Source organism: Lemur catta, chromosome 11 (assembly GCF_020740605.2).
Source record: "Lemur catta isolate mLemCat1 chromosome 11, mLemCat1.pri, whole genome shotgun sequence".
Classification (NCBI taxonomy): domain Eukaryota; kingdom Metazoa; phylum Chordata; class Mammalia; order Primates; family Lemuridae; genus Lemur; species Lemur catta.
Window position 1 is genome coordinate 53,733,845 of NC_059138.1, and position 14,990 is coordinate 53,748,834.

The 14,990-nt window shown below is 34.4% G+C and overlaps 1 protein-coding gene across 1 annotated transcript in view; it reads right to left on the reverse strand.

The window, feature by feature from the left end:
* Window positions 1–14,688, reverse strand: part of CALCR (calcitonin receptor) — a 55,493-nt gene extending 40,805 nt beyond the window's left edge. Inside the window, exons 1-3 of the mRNA XM_045564385.1 lie at window positions 14,611–14,688; window positions 7,129–7,279; window positions 4,437–4,547 (exon numbers count right to left, since the gene is read on the reverse strand). Of these exons, the coding sequence (XP_045420341.1) occupies window positions 4,437–4,547; window positions 7,129–7,279; window positions 14,611–14,661 (313 nt within the window). The 5' untranslated portion in view covers window positions 14,662–14,688. The remainder of the gene's footprint in view (window positions 1–4,436; window positions 4,548–7,128; window positions 7,280–14,610) is intronic.
* Between the last annotated feature and the right edge of the window lie 302 nt (window positions 14,689–14,990).

Consider the following 14,990-nt stretch of genomic DNA (forward strand, 5'->3'; position numbering starts at 1 on the left):
CAGTATATTGTTAGCAAATAACTGAAATGATACTTGAATAGCATTAAAATTCACTTTATTATTATGAGACTAGTCTACAATATTTTAATTTGGTACTGGGACTCCAGAAGGTAAAATCCCATAAATGTTCAAGGTTATCTACACTCCATTCCACTGACCTAAAGAATTATAAATAATGTTGTTGGCTACAATGTAGTACTTAAATTATAACCTCCTAATTGGCTAAGCAAGTGGAAGAAAAAATTACACTGAATTAAATAAAATAGAAATAATGAGCAAGTAAATATCAAAATGAACGTACTTGCCAAATTTAATATGAGATATTCAGATAGTCGCTAGTGCTCTAAAGCACTTCTGCAATGTGTTTATTGCCTCAGAGATTAAATGGGAACCCTAGATTGGTATAATATGAAAAGAAATTCTCCCAGTATATTTGGAATGCTCATGAAATTTTGATTTTTGATAATTTTTTAGGGAAAACATTTGTGTTGAAAGAGACAAAGAGTTGTACTTATGAATAACACTTTTATATATATAGCTATTTTCCCTTTTAGTACAGAGATGTAGAAGTTAGTATCATGTGTTAGTATTTGGAGGACACTGCCATTGTTTTAATGGCTAAAGAAACAACTTATGATAAAAAAATAATTAGCTGAAATGTCACTGAGATTTGATAATACTTAAAATAATTTTCCATAAGTAGTTTTTTGTTAGCTGAAATGTCACTGAGATTTGATAATACTTAAAATAATTTTCCATCAGTACTTTTAGCTCTTGTTAAGAGCTAAAAATCCTTTTATCAGTTTTTAGGTGAAATTCATCATTTTTCATTGTGTGCCTGAAAAATATATTACTGAATTAAACACGTGATTTAAACTACAAGTTACATATTTGTTTGTATGCTTACTCCAACAATTATTTCAATTATTTAAGATGGATAAAAACTTTTTTCAAGCAAAAGATGTTTTTAAGCAATCTGTTAGAATCATAGCTGCTTTATGTAAATCTGTTGCAAAGTTTAATAGAAAAATTTAAAATGAAATTTACTGAGATAGCCATTGGACAAAACCTATTTAAAGTTACACTACTGAACACAAACAATGTTTGAAAAAGTGTTATCACTAATAAGCCCAGAAAAATTAACATTGAAAATTTGTCAATGATTTTCGTAATGCTATTTGTCGATGATGACCATACCAAGCTTATTTGCAATTTTAAAAAGGTGGTTTGTAATGGCAACATTTTGCCTTTATTTGATTGTCAGAAAGCTGTTTCCTAAAAATCAAAATGTAAATAATTTGGTGTTACCAAAGTTGTGCAGCCATGTGTGGGGAAATATACAGGGTGCAGAAGGAAAGGTATTCCCCCTGAAGAAGCCCATTCCACTTATGGATAAGACTAAAGAAAATCGTATTTTTTGTCTTATTTTATCTGAAGTCTGGATGTAGACATTTCTTGGTTTTAACTGTTGCAGCCATCAGGAGTTTGTCGACTTTCACTTGACAAGTCTTTCAATATTTGGAAACAGGATTATGTTTGCTGAGTCTTCCCTTTCCAAACTGAACATCCCCAGTGATTTGCTCCAAGGGATTTGTTGTCCCCTCATAGCCCAAAGACTCTCTGCATGTGCTTTGATATTGATATTTCTCTCTAAAATACACTAGGTACGGACAGACCTGGGGAAAATACAGTGTGCTTCTCTCACTCTAGATTCACATGGAGAAATTTTGTAGATTTTCAGGTTTTATTAGTAGAGATTCAACTTCTATTGATCTGGAGAGGGGTCAGGCATCAGCATTTTTAAAAAGCTCACCAATTCCAAAGGGTATCAAGGTTGAGAATCACTGTCTTAAACCATATTTGGACCATCCTGACTCTGTGCCATTAACGTTGATTGTTTGACTCCAAGTGCAGGGCTGTAAATGCTTCCTTGTTAAGTCTTGCTTTTTACACTCTAGCATATTCCTTCGCACTGTCAGCCTCTTTTGAATCCAATAAAGTTACAAAGTTCTTCACTCTTTCGCTATCTGTTTTTCACCAAGCCCTTTTTTCCAAAACAAAACCTCTGACACTTCATTAATGTGTTTTGTGCATCATTAAGATGTAGTGTTAGGTCAATAACAAAATCCTAAAGAATTTAAATTTGTCAAATATAGACATTTTTTAAGATGTGTTTTTAAAGGGGATTTGTCCCCCAGCTGAGAGGGTTCTATCTAAAAACCAGGCTGAAAAGATGGATCAATGCCTGAAAATCTGTTTTGCTGATCAAAACCATGCCTTTTAGCCAATATTTATAGCCACTTTGGCAAGAACCCACTGCTACTTTGGAACTGGCCTACTAGCCTCAATTGCAGAGCAGCTCTTCATGCCAATCAGGTTACCTCTAATGCAGTTGTCAAATCAAGATTAATGAAGCATCATTTAGTGGGAAGAGTCAATAAAGGCCTAAAGGATTATCATCACATAGCATTTAGTGAGAGTTTCCAGGAATGTAGCTCTGAGTTAAGGCACTGCACAAAGCTCTATCTTTCTTTACATCCCCACTTTTCCATCAAAATGGGAATTCCCAGAAGTGGGGGGCCTGCACTGCTCTGAAAAGAGCCCCGCTGTAATCCCATTTCCATTACATCTGCCTCACTAGGGTAGAATTTTAGTTTCAGGGACAAATGAGATCTTACCCTTGAAGGAGGCACGAAAAGGATCTTCCAGACACTGTCTCAGGGATAGACTCATTTCTCTGCTCTAACTGGAATTCTAAAGCCACTTACACACACAACTTTTGCAGGCCCAGGTTTATTTTACTCTTGGAAGCAAATCTCATCCCTTACCAGGGACTTTCATGCTGTATCTATAGCTGATCACATTTAGTTGCAGCATCTGGGCTTCCTTTATAACTAAGATTTATACCTCCTTTTCAGTATCTTAATCCTCGATTTATTTCAATGGGACAGATTTTCTAACAGAATTTTTCTGGCCCTGCCACCCACAGTTCCTGGGGCTGGGCTTCCACTACCTTTTACTCCCCTGGGAGCCACCTTCCTCTGTTCCCTGCATCAGTCTCATCTAATACTGTGCTCTGCCTCCCACTTGCACAGGTGCTTAGTGCACTTGGTTGAGCTCCCTGGTACTGGTTATCTTCTTATCTAGACTTTCTTCATTGTTTATTATAGTTTCATCTTGGTTGCAGAGCTTTAAAAAATCCTGGTGTCCAGGCTGTACTCCAAACCAATTAAATCAGAATCTCTGGGGTGGTAACAGACATCTGGATTTTTTTTTTTAAAGTTCCCTGGCTTCTCAGCCAAATTGAGACTCATTCACTTATTACTGGCACCTACAGAATCCCATTCTCCATACGTCTGCCTAGTCTCTGGATTGAGGCTGTTACACAAGTGTAGACATTCCTCAGCATTGCTCCTGAGCAGTGACATGGAACATCTCAAATTCCAGATCTCCAACCTGTTTTGATACCTGACAATCCTAAAATACATAACTTCAGCCCCCTGGTTTCTTACTCCACTTGGAACCTGATACTTCTGGACCTTTATCCTACTTGAGCATCCCAGCCCAACTTCTAACCAGACCACTGTGACAAAATTGGGGCCTGAAGAAATAGCATGTCCTCCCTTGAAACTTCCTAAGTCTTTCAACGTGCACAAATTTGTATGGAGATTGAAAAATACTATTTCTGAAATAATTTTCTAAACTGTGGACTTAATTATATAGGAAGGGTTAGGTAGGGGCACAGGAGAGTTGGGATCACTTGCAGTTTTGTGTCAAATAAGAGAAGTATAAAATGGGATGATATGTATGAAAATATTTTGAAAAGCAAAAAGTGATATTTAATGAAAAGCATTCCTATTTACCTTCTATAACTAAAGTGAATTTGACATTTGTCGATCACTCTTGTGCTGGATACAGAGCTGGGTGTTGGCATGATAGATTATCATAGTATTAGTCATATTTCGTAAGTACATTTTAATAATATGCTTTTGGAACAGAAATTTGTTGTCTAGAGTTACCATCTTCTGATTTATTTTCCCTTACACATGATAGTTTTATGTAATTTTCAAGGTTATATAAAATTTCTATTGTCCGTGTTACACCCAGCCTTGTATATGCACGTCAACAAATGTGAGACAACTGACAATTAAAAAAAAACCCCACATATAAATAAAACTATTCAAAGAGTTTGAGAAAAACTGATTTTATAAACCAGAATTTAACACCAACATGCACCAATGACTGGAAAGATGAGTTAAAGAAAAAAGACAACTTGCAATATTTGTATAACTGAACAATATTTCAATTAAGGAAACTTGAGCATGTGTTAAACATGCAGTATTATTAGGTAGGTACATTTTATATCCGATTTTCTTTTTAGAACCCTGAAAATTTTAGAAGCTTCATAGCAAAAATATAAAATGAAAATACTCTACCCTCTGGATCAAAGTCCGGAAAAAAACCTGGGCAGAACTGAGTGGCCATTTCTCCAGCCGGTGTGTCATCCCAGCACATCCATCCATCCCAGGTGCGGTTGCAGTATGGACCTGGCCATTTAGAAAGAAATTAATTTTGAAGCTATGTGGACTTAAAGAGGAGATCGACCCCACAACAATCTTACATGTCGCTGAACCTGTTACTCCAATCATGATCATCTACATTTCAAATGAGACAAAGTCATTTATTTTGGAAATAAAGTTTCAAATAGCCTTGGCATATCTGTGACCTGATTATCTCATTGGATGACAGGTAGGATTCTAACCTTACTTTATAAGAGGTTCCAAAATGGAGCTTATCAAAAAGCAAGTAGCCCCAAAGACTGTTCTCCATTTGTTTAATTATAAGTGAGAACATGAATCTGAGGTACAGGTTGGTTGTTAATCAAAAGGAGTTTTGAGGTGGTTAGATAAGTTTTTACTTTCTGAAACTTTATCCTTCTTTAAAATAGCCAATGAGGAAGCAGGATTTAGACTCATAGGTCTTGCAGTTCCCGTAAGATATGTTAAGTTTTTCCACCATTATCAGCATAAGGATTTGAAGAGCAATTCTGTAAAAGGGCATTACTTGAAAAAAAATCATGACACAGATTAATTCCTCAAAATCTTGAGATAAATTTTAAGGACAAGTATATTCTCAAAGAATAAATTTTGCAAAGATTATCAGCATGTTGCACCTAATCAATTTTTTCTTTAAGTTATTTATTTATTTATTTGTAGACAATGAAGTCTCTAGGAATTGACAAGAAGGAACTGAATTTTCTGCAGTTTGTCCTTGGCAATATGGTTTTTACAACTAAATGCTTTATTTGGGAGTCCAGATTAGACAATTGGGGAGTTTAAATTAGACAATTAAGATACAATTGAAAGTTGTCAAAAACTGTGGAATCCTGAGCAGTATTGAATAGTGCACAGAAAATTAAGTATCTCTTATTCTGGGAATTTCCACTTGGATATGAAAATATTAAAACAACAGCAGCAGCAGTGCCAACAACAACAAAATAAAAGTATTAACTTTACCTACCACTAGTGGAATTTACATTTTGGTAGGATTTTCCCCATTTGTTTTCAAAAAATACATACCATATGTTTGAAATCTTTTTTCCAAAAGCTTTCCTTTAAAATATTTTCAGAAATGTTGCAAAGGAACTCTTGGGAAAGTTCACGCAATTTCACCTTGGATAAAAGATTGCCTTTAAAAATCAGTATGGCTTTGGAATATATGGATCCTACTAACCATGAACCTTCAAAAGGGTGACCTTAGATAGTTCTATTGTTAATCCAAGGGTGATGCAATTGTTCAAAATTCCTTTTGGGGATGCATTTGCAGCCAGTTAGTAAAAAACAGTCCTATTACTGTAGAATTACACTTTGTTACCGACTAAAATAATGCTGTTTGATCACTTTAGGTATTCATCAATATTGGTTCCAAGTGGTTTTCGCTGTTTTCAAAAATTAAATATACCATTAAACATTAAGATTTACCTCTATAAAGTTATTCAAAACAACGAGTCTCAGGCTTTAAAGGAAGTTCTAAAAAAAAAAAAATTTTATATAATGACCATAGCACTGGAGTTCCACATCCTAAGGTGACTGATACAGTAGTGTAAGAAACTTCACTTGGTCTCTGAAAACATCAGTTTTTTGTTCTTATTGTTCAATTTGCTTCAAAGAAATGGTTTCTCCTTTGGTCAGATTTGCATCTAATGTCTATTTAGTTCTTGAGAACCACTGAAACTACTGCAAATAGAAGAATAATGTGTGTCTGCCTTTGAGTTGACTTGATTCTTTTGTGTAAAAGAAAATGCTAAAAATAAGAACTACAAATTAAAACTTGATTTGAAAGCAAAGCATGTGTAGGAACATTATATTTAACCATTTGTTTTTAACTACCAAGTAAGGTTGCCGTAGAAAGCATAAGGTTGTACAAGATCTTATTGAATTTTTTCAAATGTTTTAGGAGATAGGGAAGAGAATTTAAACAAATGTTGCAACGCTTGGCCATCACATCTTCCCTTTTGTTTTCCTCTGAGACCTCTACAGCTAATAGAATATGCTTAACCTTGAAAATATTTGGGCAGTCCCACAGAACATTCTAGAAAAGATAACAGATAAAGTCTGTGCAAGAGATATACTTTTCTAATTCTCCTGGAAACTGGGGGTAGAAAGGCAGAAGGAGTAGCATTGGTTGCCAACCGATTGACAGTTAAGGGAAGATACTACTGCCTAATTAATCCAAGCAAGGCAGGGTTTTGACAGGTTCCACCTCAGGCAAATTCTCTGCCCACCATCTTCTAATTCCCCTTTTTGTCAGTTTCCTCTTCCCCTCCTTCGCTTAGTCCTGTATTGTTCCTTTTTGCCAGGTGTGAATACTACTTGCCAGGTGTGAATTATTGCAGTAATTTTGTCATGAGGGCAGACGTTAGCTAAACAGCAGTCAGATCAGATGAACTTGAGCAGAGAAATTACGCATATTCACTGCATGAAATACACAAGCATACCATAGTGTGAAAACTATTGTAAAAACTGCTAGCATAGTAAGTTAAAATTACTTAACACACATTTACCCATCGAAGAAAATAAGTCTTTAATGATGTTTCAAACATATGTTCACATACATCCTTCTCTTTACCTTCTCCTTGGTACGGGGGCATCTGTTGCATTCGGTCATAGCACTTTTGCTTTGCCTCTTCCAGCTTCTTTCGTCCTATGACGTACAGATACGGCTCAGGCTCTGTTTGATCGGTGTTATCTGAAGAGGATGGAATAGTTGGGGTTGGGTGCTGTATTAAAAAGAAAAAAACCAGTTATTTATAGAGAGTAAGGATGGGTGAACACATAAATAAATGAGACAATCAAAATATTAGAAAACATTTATTTTTCCTTCTATAAGCAATACTTCTTCATGGTCTCCATGCAGAATTTTTTTGCTTTGTAACTAAAAAGTATATTTGTACTTCATTTACAAATTTTACCTACAAATTTTATACTTGCATTAGTTTCCATTCCCTATTCAAAATGGATAACACCCACACACACTCACGCACTTCTTTATCAGCTAGTTTTGTTTTAATTTTATTATCATGGTAAAGTTTAGAAGTAAACAAAGCAAATAATCTGATTTCCAAAAAATACCAATATTATATCAACTTTGCCTTACTCTTAAAAATCATGAATCCTGTTATTAAAAAATAGACAGTGCAATAAATATGCTTTTTTATTGAATTCTTTCCACTAAATTTTATTTGTGCTTGGATTATGTACACTACCAGAAATTTATCCTATTTATTCCATAGAACAAGCAAAATATGTTTTCTGCCTCTGATAATTGACCTTAATCTCTTTAAATTGGTTTCATTAGCAGATGACCTATACAGGGCAATTAATTTTCACTGATGAAAATCAATGTAATTCTTAAATATTTCTCTCGGCACATTTGCATTTTTGGTACACGTTGACATTTGTTTTTTCAGTTTCAGTTAATCACCTTCACTATCATAGGTCTCTGTTTATCAAAGTTGTGTGTGTGTGTGTGTGAGAGAGAGAGAGAGCGAGAGAGAGCGAGAGAGAGAAAAGATCGCTGGCTGTCATATTGTCATGTCTAACTTGTATTTATATACACTTTAATCTCTGTTGTGGCTATGACCAATGTTTTTAGAGGTGCTCAGGTCTGTGGGTTTTTTTTTTAATATCTTTAATATTTTTTTTAATTCTTGCATTCTGCAAAGAGATTTTTTTATCTATTTATTTATTTATTTTTGAGAAGATCTGTAAACTTAAGCCTTCCCTGACTTTCCTTCTTCTTAAGTTAGGAATATTGCTTGATTTCTATCACACGAGTTGAAACACTTTTATTTGGCCTTATTTCTGTCTGCATTATTATAAGAGGTTTTCCCAAGTGTATTGACGACAGTAGTGTTTTTACTCTTCTATTAATATATACCCCAGTCTCTAAACAAAACACATCCCCATTAAGTTGACCTGTGTACCCCCAGCTAATAATGGTGGGTCTTCACTGTTTTCCAGTGTGTGCTATTAGGTGTGTCCTATGTGACAGCCTATCATTAAATGCTAAGCTATACAGCATATAATACAATCAAAGTTCAGAGCTTGGAGAGAGTATGGAGCAAAAGTAGTCAGGATAGCTACAGATACAAGGTAAAATTTGAATTGGACCTTGAGTGTATGTCTGACTGGGCAGAGAGGAGTCTGAATGGGCAGAGAGGAGAGGGAAGAAGGCTTTTGGGATGGAGGGAAAGGAATACACAAAAGTCTGGAAGTTGGAAATGGCCTGTGTGAGACACTGAGGAAATTACCCTGCCTGAAGGGGAGCATATTTGAGGGTAGGAAATGGGGTCAAAAAGGGTCGGAAATTGCAGAGCCTTGAAAGCCAAAAAAAAAAAAAAATTGAAACTTGTTTTGTTACTTTGAGCAGGTTAGAAACCTCTCTAGGTCTAAGTTTCTTCACTGCAAAATGAGAATAGTAATAATAACAATAATATCTATCCTCTATGGATGTTATGAGGACAAACAAGAAAACAAATACAAAATGCCTGGGACATGAAAGGCTCAATGTATCTTAGCTAACATTATTAAAATATGATAATAAAATAAATGTGTTTTGCAGACTTTGATCAGTGAAGGTTGTGAAAGGAAAATTTTAGTCAAATTCATGTGGCAGGCATCAGATGTCCACAGGTGAAAGTTGGGGAGGGCAGCCAGGAAGTTGATGGCCTGGGCTAGATCACCCCACGTGCAACTCTTAGCACCTTCTCAAATAACAAAGACATGAAGACACATTTGAATATAAGAAATAGAGAACAGTAGTAGTCAAATAGCCCAGATATTTAGTCTATATAACTGAAAAAATTGGTAGTTCCCTGAGAAAAGGGAGATGTTGGAAAATGAGACCCTTAATAGGGGAAAGAAGGTAAGTTCTCTTCGGGATTTATTTTGGAAATGCCAAGCAAGTCATCTGAGTAGAAATCACTTGCAAAGAGGGTGTATACTTATTGCCGTTATAACATTACTATTCTAACTCTAAATGGACATCTGCTGTGAATAAAGTTGACATTACTCTTTAAATACTATGGTTATTTCTAATTATAATGCTTCTTGAATTTATGACAGAAGAAAGAGAAATTAATGAACCCACAAAAGTGATTAAAATGTGCAAATCCTTTACCAATGTAGCTGAACACAATTCTGTTGACATATGACTCTATTCCTCCTTGTTTTCAGATCAATCAGTCAACAAATAGTCATTAAACTTGATAAACCAAACATTGTGCTAGATGCTGAGGATGCAGTGTTGAATTTAACAAGTGTGGCTCTTGCTCTCATGGAGTTTACAGTCTAGTAAGGACCAACACTATAAAATATTTTCTTGACACCCGAAATTGTGGCCAATAATGAGTCATCAATCATAAAATTCTCAGGTATTTCATTGGAAATTGGAACATGGTTTGTGATACTTTAAAAAAAAAGTGTTTTGAAGAAATTCCATGTTGAAGCTTCTTTTTGTATTTCATTAGCCTGCATTTGTATGAATGGGTGTTTGTGTTTTGTAAATTCAACTGATTATCACATAATCATTAAAGCAGGGAAGGACCATAGTGCCCTCATAGTAGAGATATTAATGATTGGTTCAGTTTATGCATTTATATTAGATTCTTATTTTGTGTCTCTGTTCTTACAATCTTCATTTGATATGAGAATTATCATTTTATGTATTATTAATTTATGGGCTATTTTATCACCATCTTTAAATTAAATTAAAAGATGGAATAGGATGGACTATATAAATCTTATCTGTCATTTGTACTAGATATTTTAGGTGTTAGAAACTAGTTTGCTTAGGGCTGGCTTTCTTTGCAGAAGTAACATTCTGAATTCTGTCTTTATGTGGCTGACAACCAACTAAAGAATGTTCCTGCTCTGTTTGGAAATTCATGGAAGCCATGGGGAAATAGTATGTCCAAGAATATCAAGTGGAAAACCTAAAATGTTAGTTGAATCTAAAATGTATTTTAAGTTACATCCTTATTTGGTTTAATACAGTTTTAACATCAGTAACAGTGGAGAGATGACCATCTCAGTAAGAGTAGGCATAGTTCATGCTGATGACAGTAGCTTCATCTTACCATTCTTGCAATATTGAAACAAACTCCAGTGAATTTGGTTTGAAGCCTGGTTCAATAGAGATTGTTTCAACACTGAAGGAATGAGAAATTAGAACCTCCGTTGTTAGACGAGCCGTGATAATCTGCGACGGTCCCTGGTCTGGTTCGTATTCAAGCAAGATGAAATTTTTCCAGCGGTAGATGAATGTCTCAATGACTTTCTTCCTAAAAATAACATATACATTGGGGCATTCTCTTTATATATACAGTCGTCCCTCGGTATTCTTAGGGGATTGGTTGCAGTATCTCCTGCAGATACCAAAATCCATGAATGTTCAAGAACCCCATATAAAATGGTGTAGCATTTGCATAGGTCTACATCCTCCTATATACTTTAAATCATCTCTGGATTGCTTATAATACCTAATACAATGAAAATGATACGTAAATATACATTACACTGTATTGTTTAGGGAATAATGACAAAAGTCTGTACGTGTTCAGTACAGATGCAATTTCTTTTTCAAAAATGTTCTTTCTAAGATTGATTGAATCCACAGAGGCAGAACTCATGGCTATAGAGGGCTGACTGTATATAGATAGAGGATGGGTAGAGAAATGTAAATATACATGTAGATATTAATATTATATGTATATAAAATTACAAACATTAAATTACTGTTTAAAAATTACATATATACAAATTTCATAAGATTTACTAAACATTAAAATTTGTATAATTTTATACAAATAAAAATGCTGATAAGGTGATATTATTTTCAGCAATAAAGAGGCAAAATAAAGATAGTAGTGATTAGATAAAACTACCAAGCAATGTGAAAGACTTAAAAACATTCTGCTTATCATAAGTGTTATGTCTATATTATGTATTTGTGGGATTTAAATAAATACATGATTATATGCTCACATGAAGATAGAAATGAGGCATATTGCTTTTCGGAATAAAAATCAGTGTTCAAAGTTTTGCATAAAAACCACCTTACATGATTCTTCAAAAAACAAGCAAACAAACAACCTTTTAGTTGTTGTCCCATGTAGCAGTTTAGCTGCTGTATATGTGATGTCACTCCTAAAGGTTCAAGTAAATGGCGCCACACATACGACAACCAAGCTGCCACCAACAGCAGTTGTCAGCAGCGGAAACATCCCTGGTTCTTTCAGTCAATATATACTTTGAGTGCCTCCCACATGGAAGGCACTATTCTAGGTTCTAGAAATTCAGCAGTGAATAAGGCTGGCAAGAACGCTGTCCTCATACAGCTCACATTCTAGAAGATTTCATCTACGGTACCATGGAGTCCAGAGGAAAGCAATTTGAAATGGCCATATGCTTAGGGAATTCCTACTTTGATGTAAGACAATCAGCTTGTTTTGGGGTTATAGGTAGTTTCCAGAAATATAGAGATAGAAGAGTTACAGAGCTGTTCTGTCTGTATCTTTGAGAAATGTTCCACCTCTGCAATAGTTCAAGCCCGCTGAATGTATGGACCAGGCTACTGGGCTGAAGGGAGAGCTTGCTATTGATTGCCAAAGGCAGAACTGCTCTAAAAAGAATATGAATCCAGGGTCCACCAGTGTAACCAACAGGATTTCCATGTTACCATCCTTAATATTGACAATGTATATGTTGAAATTATTTGTGGTTTTCAGTTGCTTATAGTTTTCAAAACAGCAAAAAACAAAGTAGGACTTTGTAAAATATTAGCACTGGTCCTTCCAGGTAGGATCAGATGCTTGGTAGATGTCCTTTGTGCTGTCTACTTAGCCATTGTATAAACAACAAAATTTCTGCGCATATCACACATTCAAAGCAAATAGGGGTACATAGCTAAGTAAACAGCAACAACAAAATGCTTCTTGGAAGAGCCTACTTTTTCTGTCTTCATCTTTGTTGTTTGTTGTCACTGTCATCATCATCATCCTCCTAGCATTTTTTGAGAGCTATGTACCAGCCACTGTTCTAAGCCTATTGTATTACCTCAGGGGAAGGTGAGGAAGTGAATGGGTGGTTTTGGTTAATGGAAAGAGGCTAAGGGAAGATGGTGACCCAAATCGATACTTTAAAGACCATATGGAAATCAAGTTGGTAGAATTTCATAAATAGAGTTTTGTCCACAATAATGTATTATCTGAAAAGTGGTGTTTCGGATTAATTAAAAATATTATCATTAAAAAATTAGTTTTTCTCTGAGGAGTATCAATATGGAACATAATGAAGTTTTGAAGGAAATTGATGGATCAAATTTTGTTTTATGGACAAATCCTTCAAATCAAATATATATTACAAATACAGACAGAAAAGCAAATTTCTCTTTGTCACAGAAAAGAGAGCACAAAGCCATTTAAGTGCTTTGTTCAGTTATGTTTGCTGATAGAGATGCCCAAAGACCACAAAATATTTCTGTCCATGGCTCATGCAAAAATATGCAATTTTTCCATATTTAAATTGTAGAATATAATAGATAAAAGCTTTGAATAAAAATGACCTACTTTAGTTTTTTAACACACCAAAAATTATGTGTAGTTTTCATAGTAAAAACAGTAAATAGATAATCCTCAAACTATTTTATAAGTGTTTAGTGGTTCCTTTAATTTTTCTTCTATCATGCCCAATATAATTACATGCTTTATGAAACAAAATTATTTGGAAATATTCACATAGGATTTCATTTGAGCTATGAAAAATAACAATATCAATTTATGAATAATATATACCAAATTTCTGCATGTATAGAAGACCACATAAGGCTTGGTAATTTGCAGACAAATTAAAATATTCTATTAGATTCTACAATATTCTTGTGTGTGTTTTTATTACATTTCTAATGGCATGAAGTATGTTGCATTTGAAAATACTAGAATACTTTCAGAAAATTATACTGTAATTTATCTAAAGAAATATTTAATAGGTTAAAATAATATATAACAGTCTGACATAATAAAATAAACTATGCTCATTATCCAAATAAGTGCAAAAGGGTTGCATTAACAATCATTCCTATAAAACCATTTATTTGATGTATAATATTACAAAATAAAAATTCTCTTATAAGTTAAATTAACATTATGGAACACTAACATATATTTTCTTGAATAATGGAAAGAGAAACACCATAGGTGGACTTGTGAGCCTGTGGTACACATCAATGAACAATGGAAATCCGGGGGCCCTGTGCAAGCTTCACTTGGGGTCAGTACAACAGTGTGAGATACCGAGTGATGTTTACTGCCAGCTGTAATTCATAGGTAAATGTTATTCTGGCGAGGCAGGATAAGGAGCAACAACTCCAAAATGATTTATGTATAATTTACTCATCTGCCTTTCATGTGCTATTGAAGCTGATGTGATGGTGGGTTAACAATGTCGACACAAATAAATAGTCATTGATAGTGTTTTCTAGGATGATTATATTATTGACTACTTGCTAAATCTTTTAGGAATAAAGCAATATAAAATTACATAAATTGAACATGATTTAAAAAGCTGGAGAAACAGTTATGCAGTGACAGTGGTATATAAGACTTGGAGATTCTTAGTCAGTTTTTGATGAAAAATACGTTTGAAATCAATAACCAGACTGAAAGAGTTTAGATGTTTTAAAATGATTGAACAGCCCAGAAAATATGTTTCAAAACCACACGTCAAACATGAAGAACATTTTATCTGAGAATGCTATTAGCCTTTTATATTAATTTCTAAGATAATATGAAGATGTCTCAAATTAGTGCTGAAGGTTTATAGAGAAACAAAGCTCAAACTTCCAGATAAACTGTAACATTAAATTAGTGAAAGTTTAGAAGGGAGATTTGTTAACAAAATATTAAGAAAAATAATGGTTTTGAAGAGTTTAATTTTTGCTTCTGGAGAACTATGCCTGCCCTTGCAAATGCCAATTCAAGCACACTCAAAACACTCCTCCTTATTCAGCATTCTTAATTAACATGGCTTAGAATAATTTTGTTTTACTTACATTTAGAAGAATGAACAGTGCCAAGCACCAGCACGTAAATTTGAACTTCATTTTTGGTTTTTGAGGATCTCGTTTTCGCCTAGAAAAATATAAAAGTAACAGACATTTAAATTAGTATATCACTAATATAGACTATAGACTTTCCTTTTCTATTAGACTTGAAGAGGATAAATGTCCCAAGACAACCTACGTAAAATACATGTAAGAACAATTTGTCATGCAAACGCAGGTGCATGTTCCACTGCACCTCCCGTCATCCAGATGGTTGTACCTAAGTCCCTTCTCTTAAGAAATTCTGGAGCTACCTTTGTATATCAGGAACAAAATAAAGAATATCCAAGAAATCAAGAGCAATCCACATTGATTTCAATTAACTGGTG